This window comes from Rhinolophus hipposideros, assembly GCF_964194185.1.
Source record: "Rhinolophus hipposideros genome assembly, chromosome: 8".
Lineage (NCBI taxonomy): Eukaryota > Metazoa > Chordata > Mammalia > Chiroptera > Rhinolophidae > Rhinolophus > Rhinolophus hipposideros.
Window position 1 is genome coordinate 63103377 of NC_138054.1, and position 18843 is coordinate 63122219.

Here is an 18843-nt window from a genome sequence, read left to right on the forward strand (position 1 = left end):
TTATTTAAGTAAACTAAATATATTTTTGGAATTTGCTGCGGGCCAATTAACAATGGATTGCGTGCCGCAGTTGGCCTGTGGGCCACAGTTTGGACACCTCTGGTGTAAGAGCTCAACTGTCAGGTTGCGGGATTTCCAGTTCTAACCCTGTCAACTTCTAGCTTCTGATCTTGGACAGTTTCCTCACCTGTAGGGCAGAGAGAAGAATATCAACCCCATTGCAGGGTTATTGTGAGAATTATGTGAGTTAGTACATGTAAGAGACTTAGAGCAGGTATCTGTTATTGTTGTTATTTTCGTTATTAAGTTGGGACGTTTGTGACATATCTCCTGTCTTCTATGCAGAGGAAACACCAGCCTATAAATTAAATTGAAAAGCAATTTAAATCTTTATTCCAGCCTCTCAAAAATGCTAAAGGGTATTATTATATTCGTACCATCCTGCAATACCATATAAATTCTGATTTTTCCTTTTTTGATCAGTATCTTTGCATGGTTAAATCTAAACTCCCAAACCCTCTCATAGCAACTTGTATAGTCTCATTCTTATTGTTTCTTTCCTTCCCTCCCCAAACTTACTAGGAGTACCTGTTTCCCTTTAAACTCTCTCCTTTGCCTATTTCATTACTCTGATCTGTGTAATAAGGGCCAGGAGCCAAGGGAGTAAAAAAAAGAAGCTATGACTACTCATACAGTAACATTTTTGATTTTGTCACATTTAGCTGCCATAGAGGGTATAACATGTTTTGGCTTTTAGAAAGAAGCCTGCTTAGTTTTAAAGGGCAGTCAGGTGGTTTAAATCTGTTATCTGTTGAAGCACATTAGTTTGGCACTTGGGGTTTAGTCTTTCTCCTAGAAGTCATGTACCCTAAGAGCTGCTGTCACATCTGTCTGACTGGGACTGACAACTTGATTCCTAGGGATCAACCATGGGTATTTAGAGAAGAGTTTCCAGATAAAATCTATAGAACATGTCTCTTGCAATATTTGGGACATATTAAAAAATTACTCATTGTTTATCTGATATTTAAATCTGAGTGTTCTGAATTTTTATCTGCTAAATATACCAACCCTAATTTAGAGAGAGGCTAGACAGTACTAGATAGTATTTCCTAGTATTCCGTATGGTTTTTAGGGATGGATGTGTAACTTGATGTAGTGGAAATCAGGATACTTTCAGTTTCAATAACAAAAAGTCCAACTCAGATTAGTTTAAACAAAGAATTTATAAGTTCATGTAATTCAAAAGTCCAAAGGGCATGGTTTGATTAAGACTATCAGGCTTTGCGTCTCTCTCGGCTCTCCCCTACATCCGTTTTTCTCCTCAGGCTGGCTTCCCTGAGCAGTGCAAGATGATTGCTTTTGGCTCCTAGGACTACGTGTTTTCTCATTTCTGGGGGAGAAAAAGGATGCTTTTCACAAATATAACAGAAAAATCCTGAGCTTGACAATAGACTATTCTTGTGTTCCAAAGGATCACTGTCTTAAAATCTGGATTCCTTGAACTATTAATTGTAGCTTTCTCTGTCTAGACCATTGGCTCTTAAACTTGAGTGTTCATCAGAACCACTTGGAGGATGTTAAAGCACAGATTGCTAGGGCCTACCCCCAGAGTTTCTCAGTCAGCAGATTTGGGGTTGGGTTCTAAGAACTTGTATTTGCAACAAGTTTCCAGATGTTACTGATTTGGCTGGTCTGCAAACCACACTGTGAGAACCATTGCTGTGGAGCTGGGGAAGGGTCAGTCCTACATAAACTCCTTACCAGCATGGGGAAGGAACAAGATAATTACAGTGACCACTAAAAAGAGGACTGCTCTTTTTTGTTTGTTTCTTTGTTTTTTGCCTATCCAGCTTCCCTTCTCTCTTATTTAGGTAACAGCTTCTTGATTTTTCTTTTGGAACCACCACTCCTCCATTTGCAATGTGGTTTGGGTAGAATTGATCTAACTCATCCCCTTTAAGGCTGAGCACAAGACCCAGGGCTGGCCAATAAGGTCACTGCATTCGCTTGTTAACAGTGATTAATCAAGGAGTTATGGGACAGTGATCTTTGTAATGTAATCAGTGTACATTACTATACATTACTATTTACTGTCCTGCCTAGCAATATTAAGATGGCGTGATCCCTTAAAGAGCTCTGACTGTAAGTAAGGAATACTCACATGAAAACAAATGCATACAGTACTTTTCTTTTTTAACTCCCGCCCTTTCTCCTGGCTATCATCTAATACAGGTTTCCATTATATACTGTGTTACCTACAGCCTTTATAATTCTTACCACACTTATTATCAGTTGTTTAGTGTCTTTAGTCCTCATTGGATTACATATTCCATCAGGATAAGGACTGAGTCCATAATTAACTGCTGGATTTCCAATATCTAGCACTGTCTCTGGCAGAGGTGCTCAATAAATATTGGTTGAATGAATATTTTTAATAATAGAAAAATATATAAACAGAAGAGGGAATGATTGGTTTACTGGTGGAGTAGAAGAGAGGTAAAAGACTGGGTGAATGCACAAAGTTGTTAAAGTACGTTGGTGTATTTTGGAAACTAATTCAGTTTTGTTGAAACATAAAGTGTGTGGTGGAAAGTGGTGGTAGATTAGTCTGGAGAGGTAGATGAGGACCAAATCATGAAAGACCCTGAATGCTACACTTAGAGGTGGGATTTTAACCTGTGGGCAGTTGGGAAGCCACTGACTAATTGGTTTCAAGTAGGGAAAAGATTTGTTGGCTGCAAAGTGAAAAATAGATTGAAGGAGAGCAAGATTAAAGAAGGGGAACTGGTTAGGAAACTTTCAGTAGAGATGAAAGATACTATGAAAGCCTAAGGTTAAAAAAATGGGTGTGGGGACCTTATGGACAGAATTTAGGGGGACTAAATTTATATTCACTATAAATTTAATTTTGTTTTAACAACAGACATATTAGACTATCTTTACTGATCCATAGTTCTACATCCATACCCATTTAATATTCGTAACCACAGATTGCATTTTTGTTTCATCTTCTAATCATTAAAAAAAAAAAAAAAGAAATATGCCCTCCCCCAAGCCTAAGGTAAGATAGTAGCAGTGAGAATGAACAGGAGCTTCTTAAAAAAGTAGAATTAATGGAACTTAGAGACTATCCTGAGAAAATAAGAGAATCTAGAGTGAGTTTTAGTGTTCTGACTTGGGAGATGGTCGTGCTATAAGCCAGGAGACACAATTTAAGGAGGAAGGACAGATTTGGATTGTACGGTCTCTTAAATCAAAATGAGGCAGATGTGAAATGGCCCAGGAGGGAGGGGTTCTTTTTCTCTTTGGCTTTACTGGAGGAGGAAAGGGGAGTGGCTTCTGCTGAGTCCAGGTTTGGAACCTAGAGCAGATGGTAGTAAATCAGGTACTACTGAATTCCTAAAGGTGTGGGAGAGATTGCAGTGGGACCTTGACTGTTCCCAGGGTATTACTTGCTAAGGTCATATTACACTTCCCAGGATGTTTATTAGTTATTAAGGTCATCCTTTTTGTAAATAAGTGGGTATAAATGATAAGAAAATTAATTCTTAAGATTCATGAGTTCGATTTTGAATAGTGGAAATGTGAATTGCTATAGCCATTTTGGAAAGTTTCGCAATATCTAGTAAAATTCCTCTTCTGGAAATCTGTTCTGTAGAAATAAAAGTATCAACATGTAAAAGCGTATGTATGCATTGTTGTTGTTCTGCTTTTTTTTCCTTTTTTCTTCTTTTTTTTAAAATATGGAACGCTTCACGAATTTGCGTGTCATCCTTGCGCAGGGGTCATGCTAATCTTCTCTGTATCGTTCCAATTTTAGTATATGTGCTGCCGAAGCGAGCAGTTTTTTGTTTTTCTCTTTTGAAGGGGAACAGGACTTTACTGGGGTACAGTGTGTACTTCCAGGACTTTTTTTCCAGGTCAAGTTGTTGTCCTTTAAGTCTTAGTTGTGGAGGGTGCAGCTCAGCTCCAGGTCCAGTTGCCATTGCTAGTTGCAGGGGGTGCAGCCCACCATCCCCTGCGGGAGTCGAACCAGCAATCTTGTGGTTGAGAGGACGCTCTCCAACCACAACTGAGCCATCCGGGAGCTCAAGGCAGCTCAGCTCAAGGTGCCATGTTCAATCTTAGTTGCAGGGGGCGTTGCCCACCATCCCTTGGGGGACTCGAGGAGTTGAACCGGCAACCTTGTGGTTGAGAGGCCATTGGCCCATGTGGGAATCGAACCGGCAGCCTTCGGAGTTAGGAGCACGGAGCTCTAACCGCCTGAGTCACCAGGCCAACCCTGCAATATTGTCTTTAATGGCAAAAATTGGAAACAGGCTGAATGTCCATCAATCGTGGCTATGGAATATATAACTTGTAGTGCACTTACACATATTATGGAATATTATACAACTCAAAGAAAATGAGTTAAATTGATATGTCTTTACCTAGAGGAACATCTGTGATAGCTTGTGTATTAAAACAAGCAAGTTATTAATAACATCCCGTTTTTATAAAATAAAAACCTATATTTTCTATCTTTGTTTAGGATTTTATAAACATGAAGAAAGGTATTTTATTTTAGGTACACTTCTAATGGTTGGATATATAGCAATGAGCAAAACAAAGTCTGTGCTTTATGCAGCAGGAGATACAACAATAAATAAAGTAAGAAGTTAATATACAGTATGTTAGGTGAAGAGAAGTGTTATAGAGAAAAAAATCTGGTTAAGGGGGAATGGAGGGCGAAGGAATTACTGTTTTATTTTGGGTAGTCAGAGAAGGCCTCATTGCTATGGTGATTTAACCTTATAGTGAAATGAAATACATGCTAATAAGCGTATAAAATATAAATGTGCAGTTCACTGACTTCATAGAAAGTGAACAACCATATAGCTACCACCTAGATAAAGTTGTTGAAGATAGCCAGCTTCCCAGGAGCCAAGAGCATGCTCCTTCCAGTTACATCCCTCTTACTCCACAGTGGTAACCATTGACTTGACTTTTTATGGTAATTTCTTATTTTTCTTTATAGTTGTATTCTTAAATGATATATTTTAGTTTTGCCTGTTTTTGAATTTTATGTATGTCACGCCGGGGACGCTGCTCACTGTGCCATTTGTCGTGCAGGGTCTCTGCTCCCGCTCCCCACATAAGAACGCAGGACATGGTGAGGCCAAAAAGGAACACCCGCGGTGCCATAGATAGGGGAGTCGTATCACTATATTCTCACCGGCAGCATCTGCCTCTCTGCAATTCGCGCTTGCTAGCCCCTATTCTTTTTTCTTCTAGCGTAGCCACAGCAGTTATATTAGTGGCCAATGGCTTACGGGTTACAGCTGACGGTCAACTAGCCACAGCTGATGGCCACCCAATCACAGTTGATGGCCATTTACTACCCGAGCCAGCACCTTTCTATGTGAGGCCGAGAGCCTGGTAACTACTTTTTGGGGCTCTGTCCCCACAATGTATATGTATATTTTATATATATTCTCTTGTGTTTTTTTGTTCAGCATTATGTTGAGTCATTTATACTGTTTTCATGTAGCTGTAGTTTCTTCTTTTTTGTTGTTACTATATGGTATTTCATTGTATATCACAGTTTATTTCTACTGTTGATAGATATTTGAGTAGTTTTTTGGCTATTGATGGATAATTCTGCTGTGAACATTTTTTCACATATGCCCTATTTTTACATCAGTACATTTTTGTAGGGGACATTTAGGATTCAGAATCCTGGTTTATAGAATATGTGTATCCCAGCCCTTCTAGAGAATGCGAATCTATTTCCCTCCTTAGCAGTATATGAGAGATACTCTACATCTGCAATAAGTGTGTAATGGTATCACTGTGGTTTAAATTTATTTGCATTTTCCTTATTCCTTATGAGATTGATCCGCTTTTCATATGTTGGCCATTTGGCTATTCTCTTTTATGAAATGCTTTTTCGTATCTTTTGCCTATTTTTCTATTGGATTGTCTGTTTTTTTTCTTATTGATTTGTAGGATATCAGCCCTTGTTTATTACATGTATTGCAAATATATTCTCTTAAGGTGACCTGAAGGAAGTAAAGGAGTGAGCAGGGGGATAGCTGAATGAAGGTATTACAAGTTGAGTAAACAGCAATTATAAAGCCCTCAAGGAGGGAGTAGTTCTGAAATGTTACAGGAGTAGCAAAGGATGCTTACCTGAAGTTGGGAAGGAGTGAGGAAAGAGGATCTCAAAAAAAAAAAAAAAGAAGCAAAAATGAAAAAAAAAACCTCATGGAGTGTTACTAGTAAAACTGTAGATTGTAAAATCCATTCCTTGATATTGCTACAAATATGTAAAAATAAAATGTGGTGAAGGAAAAGAACTAAACTATGATCAAATGAAAACATTGATTTGATGATGGGATTGTAGGCATTTTTTGCCCTAGATTTGTTATTAAATAGCAAAAACAATGTTAAAAGTATATTTAAAAAGAAAAGATTTATGCGTAGATAACTAAAAATTAAGTTTGAAAAAAATTAATCTTCTGAAATATAAAATTGGAGCGGGCTTTTATTCTCAGGCATTGATAAATAGAAACTCTGCCTTAGTTTCCTATTCCTACCATAACCAATTATCATAAATTAGTAGCTTAAAACAACACAAATTTATTATCTTGCAGTTCTGGACATCAAAAGTCCTAAAGTCAAGGTGTTGACAGTCTATATTCCTTTTGGAGGCTCTAAAGAAGAATCTGTTTTCTTGCCTTTCCCTCCTTCTAGAAACTGCTTGAATTCCTTGGCTCCTGACCCTTTACTCCATTTCAAAGCCAGTAGCATTGCATTCCCTCTCTTCTCTCTCTCTCTCTCTCTCTCTCTCTCTCTCTCTCTCTCTCTCTCTTTCTCTCTCTCTCCTCTGTTTCTGTTGTCATTATCTTCTTTTCCTTCCTACCCCCCTCTTATAGGGACCTTTGATTTCTTTGACCAACTTGGATAAATCTAAATAATATTCCCATCTCAATATTTTTAACTTAATCTCATCTGCAAAGTCCCTTTTTCTATATAATATAACAGTCACAGTTTCCAGGGATTGGGATGTGGACATCTTTGGAGGGCCATTACTCTATCACAGACTCTAAATTTGAGAATAAAATTTTTACTGACTTTTTTAGGGTTTGAGAATGAGGAATTGGAAGTACAGGTCAGGTCAAAGAGAGAGGGCCTTTACTAGCAGAGAATGAGCTTGGTGAAAGTTTTAATTTTGAATATTCTACAACATCTGCCTTAGGGGGCTACCTTAGAGTTAGCCTTACGCATGATGTGAGGTGCCTGAGAGACCACTGGAAACTTGTAAGTCATATCTTCGTATAGTTGCTGCCTTGAGAGGGAAGATGATTGTATTAGGTTGGTGCAAAAGGGATTGCGGTTTTTGCAGTTATTTTTAACCTTTTAAACCGCAATTACTTTTGCACCAACCTAATACTTTGTTAGAAGACTGATTTGAATTTGGCCTGCTTAATACTGTGTGACATTGAACAGTCCTCACCTATAAAATGGGAGTAGTAATACTTAATTCACAAAGATTTTTATAAGAATTATAAAATATAGTATATATACAGAAGGTGCCAAAAAAATGTATACACATTTTAAGATAGGAAAAAACTATTAAAAGTGTAATATTCAATATATACTGATAACAAAAGATGAATATAAGTCACGTTTGACTTCTGCAATTACAAGAGGTGCTCAAAGTGGTTACCATTGGTGTAATTTTGATACAGTTTTTCTTTCTTAAAATGTGTATACATTTTTTGGCACCCTCTGTGTGTGTGTGTGTGTGTGTGTGTGTGTGTGTGTGTGTGTGGCATGTGTGCGCGTTCCACACACACACACACACACACACACACATAATGAAATAATACTTAGCTTAGTTAGTATCTGGCATATAGCAGGTACTCTTCTTTTTTAAGATTTTTATTAAAATATAGCTAACTTACAATATTATATTAATTTCAGGTGTACATCATAGTTATTCAGCAGAAGGTACTCACTTTTCTTGAAGGTCAATGTTTTTGTGATACAGTGATAGGGAAATGTTAGAGAGGTTAACTTAATGTGAGGGGCTTGTGCTAGAGTTTGCTAGAGGCAGCTACACATCTCACTTGCTAGAAGCTACCAGACTTGTGTGTGTTTGGCTCTAAGATCAGGATGGGTAAAATTTGGGGAAAAGAGATGCAATGAGTTAGTATTTGTGGCTAGTATGGTTGATCATTATTCTTTTTCTATCACACATTTTATCTTTTTCTATGAGAAATTTCAAAAATTTGTTTCTGTCTCCAGGCTGACTTTTGTTTTCCTTTTTCTGCCTTCTGTAAAATTCCACTGCTCTTCTTTCAGCATAATTATTCTTGGATCTTCACTTCCTCTCTATGGTAAGCCTAAATGCTGATCATCTCATGCATTAATTCAACACATATTTATCCAGTACCTTCTATCTGTGAAGCATTCAGCACTGGAGCTACAAAGATAAGAAAATATGTGTCCTTAAGGAGCTCACAGTTTTAGTACAAAGGCAGGTCAACAGTTAAACTAGAATGAATAAGGTTTATATTAGAAGACTAAATAAAATGCTCTGTGGAATCAAAGAGGAGGTAATGCTCAATTAGGCCTAAAAATGTGAGGGAGGGTGTCATGGAAAAAAATATGCATGACTTGAGTCTTAAAAAAAAGTAGCTGGATAACGGAGTGTGGTGAAGTGTGGGAGAGAGGGAGGAAAGGGCATTCTGTGAGGTACAGGGAACCTGCACAAAGGCATGAAAAAGCATTGTGTGTTGGGATGAGCTATGGGTGTTTTGGTGTGGCTAGGGTGAAAGATGCCTGTGGGAAAGTAATAGGAAAATGAGCTTAGAAGAGTAAGCAGAGACCAGACCCTGAAGGGCCTTATGTGCCATATTGAAGGGTTTGGACTTTATTTTATAGGTATTGGGGAACTCTTGAAACATAATATGCTTAACCAATAGGATTCTATTCAAGACTCAAAAGCAGCAGAGAAAGTGGGAAAAGAGCAAGGAGATTGGTCTCTGGGAAGCCCAGGGAGAGATTTTCAAGAAGGGAAAAATGACCCATAGTGTAAAACCTAAAGTGATTATGTGAAATAAAGATGGAAAAGTTTCTGCTGGACTTTGTTATTGAGAAGACGTTAACAAGACATACAGTTAGTGAATGGAGTAGAAATCAAATTACAATAGGTTGAAGAATGAATGGGAAGTGAGAAAATAGAGAACACAAGTATAGACCAGTCTTAGGAAATTTGCTGTGAAGCATAAAGTAAGAGGTAGCTAGCTAGACAGGAGATCTGAGAAACAGGATTTTTTTCTTTTTTTCTTTTTTTTTTTAAGGAGGGTGCAGCTCACAGTGGCCCATGTCGGAAACTGCCAACCTTGGTGCTACAAGCACCATGCTGTAACCAACTGAACTAACCAGCCACCCGCAGAATTTTTTTTTAAAGATAAAAATTGAACACGTGTATGTTTTGGTAGAGATGATAAAGTAGAGACAAAGTTGAATATATGGATGTGTGTGATTTGATGAAACAAAAGTTGATGAGTTTGGAGGTGAGGAGGGATTATCACCCAGGGAAGGAGGAGAGATACCTTTGTCTAACACTTAGAAGGAAGAAGATGGGTTCAAAGAAGAATGTAGGTTGGAAAATTGGGTAGGGTCAAATTTCTTTTTGCTGGGAGAGAACAGTTGTGAGAGAAGAGGTATATAGAGTGTTGGGCCTGAGATTGGGAGTAGCCATTGGTCACTGTGGGATGGAAAAGGTGACTGTTCTGAGGCCTATAGATGGATTACTAATAGGATACTTAATCTCAGTTAAGATGAGAGACTTAATAAATTTGCGGTGGCACAAATTCCCAGCTTGTGATTTCTTCTGCAGAACTCAGCAGTTGTGATATGGGAACAGAGGAAGCAGGTGGTTGGATTGATTCTCCGCGGTTGAGAGATTTATGGGCTGGTGTGGCAAAGAACAACAAGGAACTGGGTGGAGATATTGACGATAGTAGTTGATGCCCAACATGGAGGGAATAGTTGAGTAAATTATGACACATTCATATCAAAAAATTATTTTGCAGCTATTAAAATTTGTTTGTAAAGTGCTTATTTTATAATGTTAAGGTAATAAAAGTGCTCTATGTTGTACAAAAGTTTAGTAATGATCAACGATAATATTCTAGGCATAATGATGAAAAAATACCCTCAAAACCAAAGTATTGGTCCCCCCTATTTGCACATAGATAATAATTTGACAGGGATTATTATCTTCACTGTACAGGTGAAGAAAATGAAACTTGTTCAGTCATAAATTTTGTAAATGGCAGAGAGATAACTATTATATGTAATACTTATTGAATGGTTACTGTGTCAGGCATTGTTTTATATGTGCAATCTTTCTTAATATTTTCCTCACATATTGCTTTAATTTTCATTTTTCATTTAGGAAAACAGACTCAGAGGACAATAATAATATGAGCAGCAGATAAGTTTCAGAGAGTGACACCAACGAGTGCTTTAGGAGTTCAGGAGAAGGGGGTGTTATGAGAAGAAAGACTGGAGATGATGATATTTGAACTTAGACAATGAAGGATAGGTAGGACCGCCTTTTTTGTTCTTTTTGATTTACTTTTTCCACATTAAAAAGAAAAGGTTATCTATAATAGTCTGGTATATCATGTTTCTGGAGCCTTTTGCTGAGATAAGAAAAAAATATTATTCTTGTTTATTTTTAATGAAAAGACCAAGGCTATCGTAGATGTCATAAAGGTACCCAGTATCATTTCCCTATCTCTAGTGCATCACATTTGACACTGCTTTAAAAGGAATGGAAGAAATAATGGCTTCCAACTAACTTTGCAAGTTGAATCATGCACTCCTTGGTAGGCCTTCTAGAATAGGTTTCAAATATAAGTACAAAGCTGTCTGTCTGTCTATCCATCTATCCATCCATCTGTCCGTCCTTTTCTGTCTTACACAGTCATTCATATTTCAGTATTATTTTTTACTATGGTTAATGGAAGAAAACAGTTCATTAGGAACAATGATTAAAAGGCCACTGAAACCAAGGATTTAGCTCTTTCATGCTGAGTTGAAATGGGCAAAAATAAGGACTTTTTTTAGGATTGTGTAGTAGTTCTGTCCCGCAGCCCCTTATTCATGGTTTTGCTTTCTGAGGTTTCAGTTACCCATGGTCAACTATAGTCCAAACTATTAAATGGAAAATTCCAGAAATAAACAATTTGTAAGTTTTAAATTTTGCACTGTTCTGAGTAGCGTGATTAAATCTTGTGTTGTCTCACTTTGTCCTGCCCAGGACAGGAATCATCACTTTGTCTAGCTTATCCATGCTGTATATGCTACCCACCCATTAGTCATTTAGTAGCCATCTCGGTTTTCATATCAACTGTCATGGTATCATGATGCTTGTGTTCAAGTAACCCGTATAGTATCCTAACACTATGTCACAATGCCTGCGTCATTCACCTCACTTCATCTCTTCAGATAGGCATTGTGTCATATCATCACAAGAAGAAGAGTTGAGGAAATTCCCTTCAACTCCTAGTCTGTTGAGTGTTTTTATCATGAAAGGGTGTTTGATTTTATCAGCTTTTTTTTCTGCATCTATTGTGATCATCAAAACTTTATTCTATTAATGTGGTGTATTACATTGATTTTTGTTTGTTGAACCAACCTTGCATTCCTGGAATAAATCTCACTTGGTCATGGTGTAAAATCCATTTTATATGTTGCTTGAGTCGATTTGCTAGTGTTGAGGATTTTGGTGTCTGAGGATTGTAGTTCTTAAGGTATATTGGTCTGTAGTTTTCTTCTCTTGTCTTGTCTTTTTCTGGTATTGGTATCAGGGTTACAATGAGTTGAAAAGTGTTCCCTCCTCTGTTTTGCTACTCTCCCCACCTGCACATCTAATTTTAGTTTTCTTCAGTTTTGTTATTCACTTTAAAAAAATATTAATGCTATTTTTTTGGTTCTAGTTAGTCTTTTTATGAACACCCAGAAATACATTGTGATCTTTATAATTGCAGTTAGCCTACCAGATGGAAACATGACTCATATCCAGTAAAGTTTTAATGAAATTTCTGGTATTCTAGTGAAATCTGCCTAGGATACTCTCTCTCTTGGATGACCAAATACAAGGGCCCATAAAAATTAGAGATAACAGGGACTATTTAGATGTAATCAAATGTTTTGTAGGTAAGCAGACAAGAGAATTTAAGAGGATTGTCCAAAGTTATATTGGTAGGTTATATGAAAGTCAGTTTTTGTTTTAGATCAGAAGCTTTTCGTTCACCGATGATTAGTAATCTGTAAGAATGATAGGTTTAAAAAATTGTTTCAGTTCTATCTATGTGTTTGTGAGCTAAAACTTATTTGCCTTTTTATCATCTTATTCTCTAGCTGGAGAAGTCCTTGAAAATATAATGAATTCATTGCTATTAGGAGGAAATTATTAGCATTTTTGGAATCTTCAAAGCACTTAACTTGAACTGAAGAAACTGCTGTTTGTCTAAATTATATCATGTGAAGGCAAAAAAAGACAGTGTGAAAATAAATTGAAATCTGAAGGAACTCTGTCTATAGCTCAGAAGGGAAGGACACAGAGGGAGGGAAAATCACATTACTATTTTAACCTAAGTGTTTTAGCTTTTAATTAGTTAATTAAATATTATGTCTCCTAATTTTTTTTTCTTGTGTAAACCCTGTTTATTGTGTATATGTATACCAAAGTATGGCCTCCCCCCAGCACAACCAGAAATCAACATAAAGAGACAAATATACAGTGAAAAACGTTTGTATTTAGAATTAGCCAGCTGGACTCAGTTTAGATGATCCCAATTTTGTTGGCAACATCCAAAGCATCGTAGTCAGGAGCCAGCCGAACATATGCCTTCTTCTCTCCATCAGGCCTGATCAGGGTGTTGACCTTGGCCACGTCAATGTCATAGAGCTTCTTCACAGCCTGTTTGATCTGGTGCTTGTTGGCCTTGACATCCACAATGAACACAAGTGTATTGTTGTCTTCTATCTTCTTCATGGCCGACTTGGTAGTTAGGGGGAATTTGATGATAGCATAGTGGTCAAGCTTGTTTCTCCTGGGAGCACTCTTCCGAGGATATTTAGGCTGCCTTCGGAGCCGCAGTGTCTTGGGCCTTCGGAAGGTGGGTGACGTCCGGATCTTCTTTTTTTTGTGGCTGTGGACGCCTTTTAGGACTGCTTTCTTTGCCTTCAAAGCCTTCGCTTTGGCTTCGGCTTTGGGAGGGGCAGGGGCTTCCTTCTTCGCTTTCGGCGCCATCTTCGTGAAAAGGGTTTTCCTATGTCTCCTAATTGTTGAAATCATTGTTTATTTTGGTTGAGACAGTCTTTTAGTTTTTTAGAAAAACATTTTTTTTCCTTTTATTAAAATTGGGGTGACAATGGTCAACAAAACTACATAGGTTTCAATTGTACACTTGAAACCTATGTACATCATCTATATATTGTATTATGTGTTCACCACCCAGAGTCAGTTCTTCCATCACCATATTATTAGAAAAACATTTTCAAAGAAAAAATGAGCAATATAATTTAAAGAAAATATCATATATGTTTCCAGAGATAAGATCATACTTCAATTTTACTGAGCCAAGAAAGAAGCTCAACTAAAATTACCTGTTGGAAACTGCAGTTTTCTGTCTCATCATCAGTAACATATGACCAAAATTCTGTGTTGTGATTGGCTGTTGTATTGCTTTCATTCAGAGATTAGTTTTGCTAACAACAACTGATTTGGGATTGGGATTTAGCTCACAAAGCAGTTTGGTTGTTAGGACATAGGAAAGGGTTTGTGTTATTGACGAGCAAGCTACAGATAAATCATTTCAGTGGGGAAAATAGTATTTGTCCATGCATGAGCAAAATTGTTCTGTAATTCAATGCTGCATGCCAAATAGTTGGTGAAGTGGAATGTGGCAGCTCACTGATGCTGGGGGGAAATTTTTGTTTAAATCATTGTCTTTTAAAAAGAAGTTGGTAAAAGCCGTCAGTTGAAGTTTTGTGTTTGTTTCTCTCCTCCTGTTTCCATAATTTTATTTTTAGGGTTTCAAAACGCTAACGATTTAATTTAAGTAAATGTTTTTCTTTCCCCAGAACAGAATTGTTTTTTTCCTCTAGATAGCCTGATCACTCAGTCATTTTTTTTCCTAAGCACTTTTCTATATCTAAGATTATATTAAAACATCCAGGGTAGTTCTAATTCTTTTTAATTTTTATTCCTCTAAAATAAAATAGATTTGTGAGTTTAGGAAATATATTTTAATACAATTGTTTTATTTTTGTATTTTAAAACCTTGTATAATTTCTGGTTATTCACAAATATATTTGTTATTCACAAATATTTTTTCTTGGTCTCTGTTCTTTAGCAGTGGTTAGTAAAAGCTGGTTTAATGTTTCCAGAAATTCAGAATACCTTTCCACTAATATGGTCAGAGTACCATGGTTAAAATTTTCTATTCAAGTAGTCAGAATTTATCATCTGAGGAAGTATTTCAGGTTTGTCATGTGTCTTTGAAAAATCATTTGCCTTTAACAACATTTAACAGGATAATCTCTTTATATACTTTGTATTTAAACACAATACTCAACTTGGGAGATATTTATTTACTTTCCCACATCACCAATCATGGATGTGAATAGCTAAATTTTGTATCTCAGGAAAACATAGCACTATTGAATGACTTACGTTCTATGGAGAACTTCAATCTTTGGTCACAGCATTAAGAGCCCTTGGTTTTGGTCCAAGAAGCTCTTTTTGAAATTAACTACATGTCAAAGATATTTGTAGAAGATAATATTTACTATTTGGAGGGTAAATATTAAGAATTTTAAAAAAATGTTAGAAGTTGAGAAAGGGAGATGTTAAGAGAGCATTGCAAATTCCTTTATTTCTTTTTAGTTGATTATTAGAACCAGTAGTAACTAAATTTAGCTTAATGAGCTAACTGCAAAAAGGAAACAGGACTTAGTAGTAGTTTATTTCTAACTTTTCTTTATGAAATTAAGGACAATTTCTGATCTACTAGTTTACCATCTCTGCTTATACTAAGCTACCAGTAACTAAGCCAAAAGTGTGAGGAGTTTTTTTTCCTAATAAAGACATGACTGCTTTTATATTTGTCATTTTGGTTCTGCATGTGTTACTTAGGTCTGGTTTAGTGATAAATGAAATACCTGTGAATGGCTAATAAATATTTTTGATAGCTATTATTGTCACCTATGCTGAGTGTAGGGGAGGAAAAAAACTTCTCTATCCTCATAGGTTCAGTTACTGGGGCCTTTAAATTAAACTAAAAAAATGCCAGATTAACAGGACAAAAGGTTTATTACTCATATACACAGGAGCTTCGTGGAAAAGAAGTGAAAACGCAAAGAAGCAGTTAGTTGGGGTAAGGAGGCAGTCAAAGATAGATCCCTGATGATACCCCAACTGGCCTGGGCAAAGGATCCTATGACAGATTTAGAAAGAATGACCAGAGAAGTAGAAAAAGTATAGAAGAGCGTAGGGTCTCAGATGCTGAGTAAAGACGGTGTTTCAAAAAGGAGGGAATTATTAGTAGTATCAAATGCTGCAGATAAGGAGTGAAAAGTGTTTACTGAATTTAGTTGCAGGGTCACTGACCCTGGTAAGAATGGTTTCAGTGGAGTTGGGAGGTTGGGAGGTAGGATTACAATAGATTTAGGAGGGGACTATAAGTGGAGAGAGGCAGAGGACAGCTTTTTGAAAAGCTTGGGTATAAAGGAGAAAAAAGAATGGAAGTTATAGGGTATGGGTTCTTAAACTGGTATTTGTGGGCCCTACCTTTCTACAGTATTATGTGCATACTGTGTGTGTATGTAGTTGGGAGAGAAGCCTTAAGTTTTCATCAGCTTTTCAAAAGTTTATAACCCCTAAGAACCACTTCTGTAGTTGAGTGATTTGGGCCCATTTATAAGATTGTAGGAAAGGAGCCAGTAAAGCGGGAGAGGCTAGAGAGTAGGAATAGGATTCAGGAGGACTGTAATCCCTCCGGCGGTAAAAGGAGGTGAGAGCCAGAGCGTTTGGTAGAGGGACTAATTTAGATAAAGGAGAAATGAGTGTAGATGCACATAAATTTATAGGTGAATGGTAGGAAACTGAAGTAGCTCTCTGCTCACAATCTTTATTCTCTTTGTTATATAGGAGGTGAAATGGGGTCTATCAAAAATGAGTGAAGAGAGGTGGAATATAATGTTTGAGGAAGGTGGAGAAGGTTTGAAATAGCCACAGTGAGGAGTGGGAGAGGGAGATTTTTAGATTGTGTTGAGGTATTTGTGATAGGAGGTTATTACTAGTGAAACCAAATTGAAGATGATGTAGCGTTTTTCCCCTCTAGCAGTTACAGAGGGAGCAGAAAAAGCATGAAAATGGATTGAGCTATGGTTGGGGATATTGCCAAGCAGTTGCAGTTGGGAGGATAAGAGGGGCAAAAGAAATGAGGGGAATTAGTTGAGGCAGAGAGGGAGGGCAGATCGGCATGTATAGAAAGTAATGAGTGAGGAATTGGAGCTCTCACAAAGGTGAAAGAACGGGGTGGGTGGGGGAGGATTGGAGTAAGTGGGGAAAACTGTTGAGATAGAAGTTAGAGCACATTTGTGGCACTAGAAACAGGGTTCTCTTCCTGGGATTTTTTTTTTTTTTTGAATCAAGATTACCAGACCAGTTGTGTTTAAAAAAAAAAACCCACAGACGTTCTAGTCTTATTCTGGATCAACCAAATCAGAATCTCTAGGGAGCTGGGCCCAGGAATCTTTATTTTAAAAGTTCCACATGCGATTTAAAGAAATTTAAAACAAAATTACATATAGTACAATTTACTGTCTTTGGTGTACAGGTCTGTGAGTTGTGATAAATGCATAGTGACGGCCTTTAGTAGAATAGAGCAGATAGGAGGAACAGGCTTGGTGAAGAAGATATGTTTGTTTTTGAACACCATCTAATTTCTTGCTATATTAAAGCTGATGCCATGGAGTTGAGATTATTACACTGAATTAACTGGAGTTGAGATTATTACACTGAATTAACATATTCTCCATCACTTTCTTAAGTGGAGATCAGGGATGGACATACTTTTTCGTAATCAGATAGTAAATACTTTAGGCTTTGTAGGCCACATGTGGTCTCTGTTGCTTGTGTGTGTGTGTGTGTGTGTGTGTGTGTGTGTGTGTGTGTGTGTGTATTTTCCAACCATTTAAAAATATAAAAACCATTCTTTGCACTGTACAAAAACAGGCAACGGGTCATAGTTTGCTGACCCCTGGTAGGTAATCAATACAACAATAAATCAAGCTCTGATTTGTGGTGTTTGCTGATTTCTGAAGTGTAAATAATCCCATTTCTGAAGTGTAAATGGCCGACTTCAAGCTACCAGCCAGACATACTGAATGCAGAGCTTGAAAGAGATGCATGGTAGCACAAAGTATTTCTACTGTGTAAACACAGTAGATGTAAATAACTTAAAAGGCGAAGATAGTAAAAAGAAATATAGTAAACCTTAATGAGGTGATAACTCTTGAGGGTTATTACCTTTATTTTTAATATAATTTATTTAATTGTGCATTTGTATGATTTAATTTTTAATAGTGACTGTGTATAAGTGGCTTGCAAAATTCCTGAAAATGTAACAATCAACTTTTGCTAGCCTATATAAGTTGGTTTTATATAAGGCTTAGAGAGGTGAGATAATTTACCAAATCTAGTTTAAGTGTCAGCACATGAATAAACTCTTAAGTTTCTTTTAATTTCATTTTCTTTTTTCATCAAAGCAATATAAGTTCATAGCTTAAAGTCAAAAGGTACTTCAAGGTTTATAGTAGAAAACCCCAGCAGTTCTCTGCTCTACCCTCTTCAACCCCCAATTTCTCCCATCCAAGTACTAACCAGGCCCGACCCTGCTTAGCTTCCGAGATCAGATGAGATCGGGTGCATTCAGGGTGGTATGGCCGTAGACAACCCCCAATTTCTAATCTATATAGAGGCAACACTTAACTCTTTTAGCTTTTTTTTCTGGTTTTTACCTTCCAGTTTTTCATAGTATTCTGGTACTACCATTTAATTTTTTTCACTTTTTGATATTATTTATTCCTTCTAAGGAAGATGGGGATTTAGTTCTTTTACGCCATATACACTCTGTCCCTTTACCCATTTTTCCAATATATTTATATAATTATAATTGTTTCTTAAATTATCTTTTAATATTTATACTATTATGACTATTTAAATAGTATTCACAGATAAGCCATTAGTATATGACTACATTTCCTTTCTTACATAATTTTTTTTTTGAATTATTGCCTTAGTTTTTAAAAATTTGCCTGATTAAAAAAAAATGTACTTGTGACAGTATTATCCCCATACTCTTGACAGAACTGTAAAACTCAGTATGGTTAAACATCAGATAATCTATCGTTTCCATTTTTTTTCCTTTCAACATACCCCCTAAATCACCCTTTATTCTCTTGCTAAAGTCCCACTTATTGATTTTGACTGTAATCCTGGAACTTCTGGTCACCATTTTCCTGGGGATTGCCTTTGCTTTTCTCCTGTGTTGGCCTTCATTTTCCTGAATTCTACATCATCTTCTTTCTTAGGTTTATTATTCATTTTGGCAGAGCACATCCTTCAGGAGCTTCCTAAGAAAGTGTGTCAAGAGATAAGTTGTTTGAGACTTTGTATGAATGAAAATGTCAATTCTGCCCTCTTATGTACATAATTGATAATTTGGCAGGATATATATTTCTAGGTTGAAAAATCATTTTCCC

The 18843-nt window shown here is 36.8% G+C and overlaps 2 protein-coding genes across 6 annotated transcripts in view; one reads left to right on the forward strand and one right to left on the reverse strand.

Annotated features, from left to right (window-relative positions):
* LOC308500685 (phosphatidylinositol 3-kinase regulatory subunit gamma) overlaps positions 1 to 18843 on the forward strand; it is a 75167-nt gene that overhangs the window by 10235 nt on the left and 46089 nt on the right. The gene's annotated exons all lie outside the window — the stretch shown is intronic.
* On the reverse strand, positions 12729 to 13333 carry LOC308500687 (large ribosomal subunit protein uL23-like). Its single transcript, XM_081055904.1, has one exon. The coding sequence runs from the start codon at positions 13322 to 13324 to the stop codon at positions 12854 to 12856; it is 471 nt and encodes a 156-aa protein (XP_080912030.1). The 5' UTR covers positions 13325 to 13333; the 3' UTR covers positions 12729 to 12853.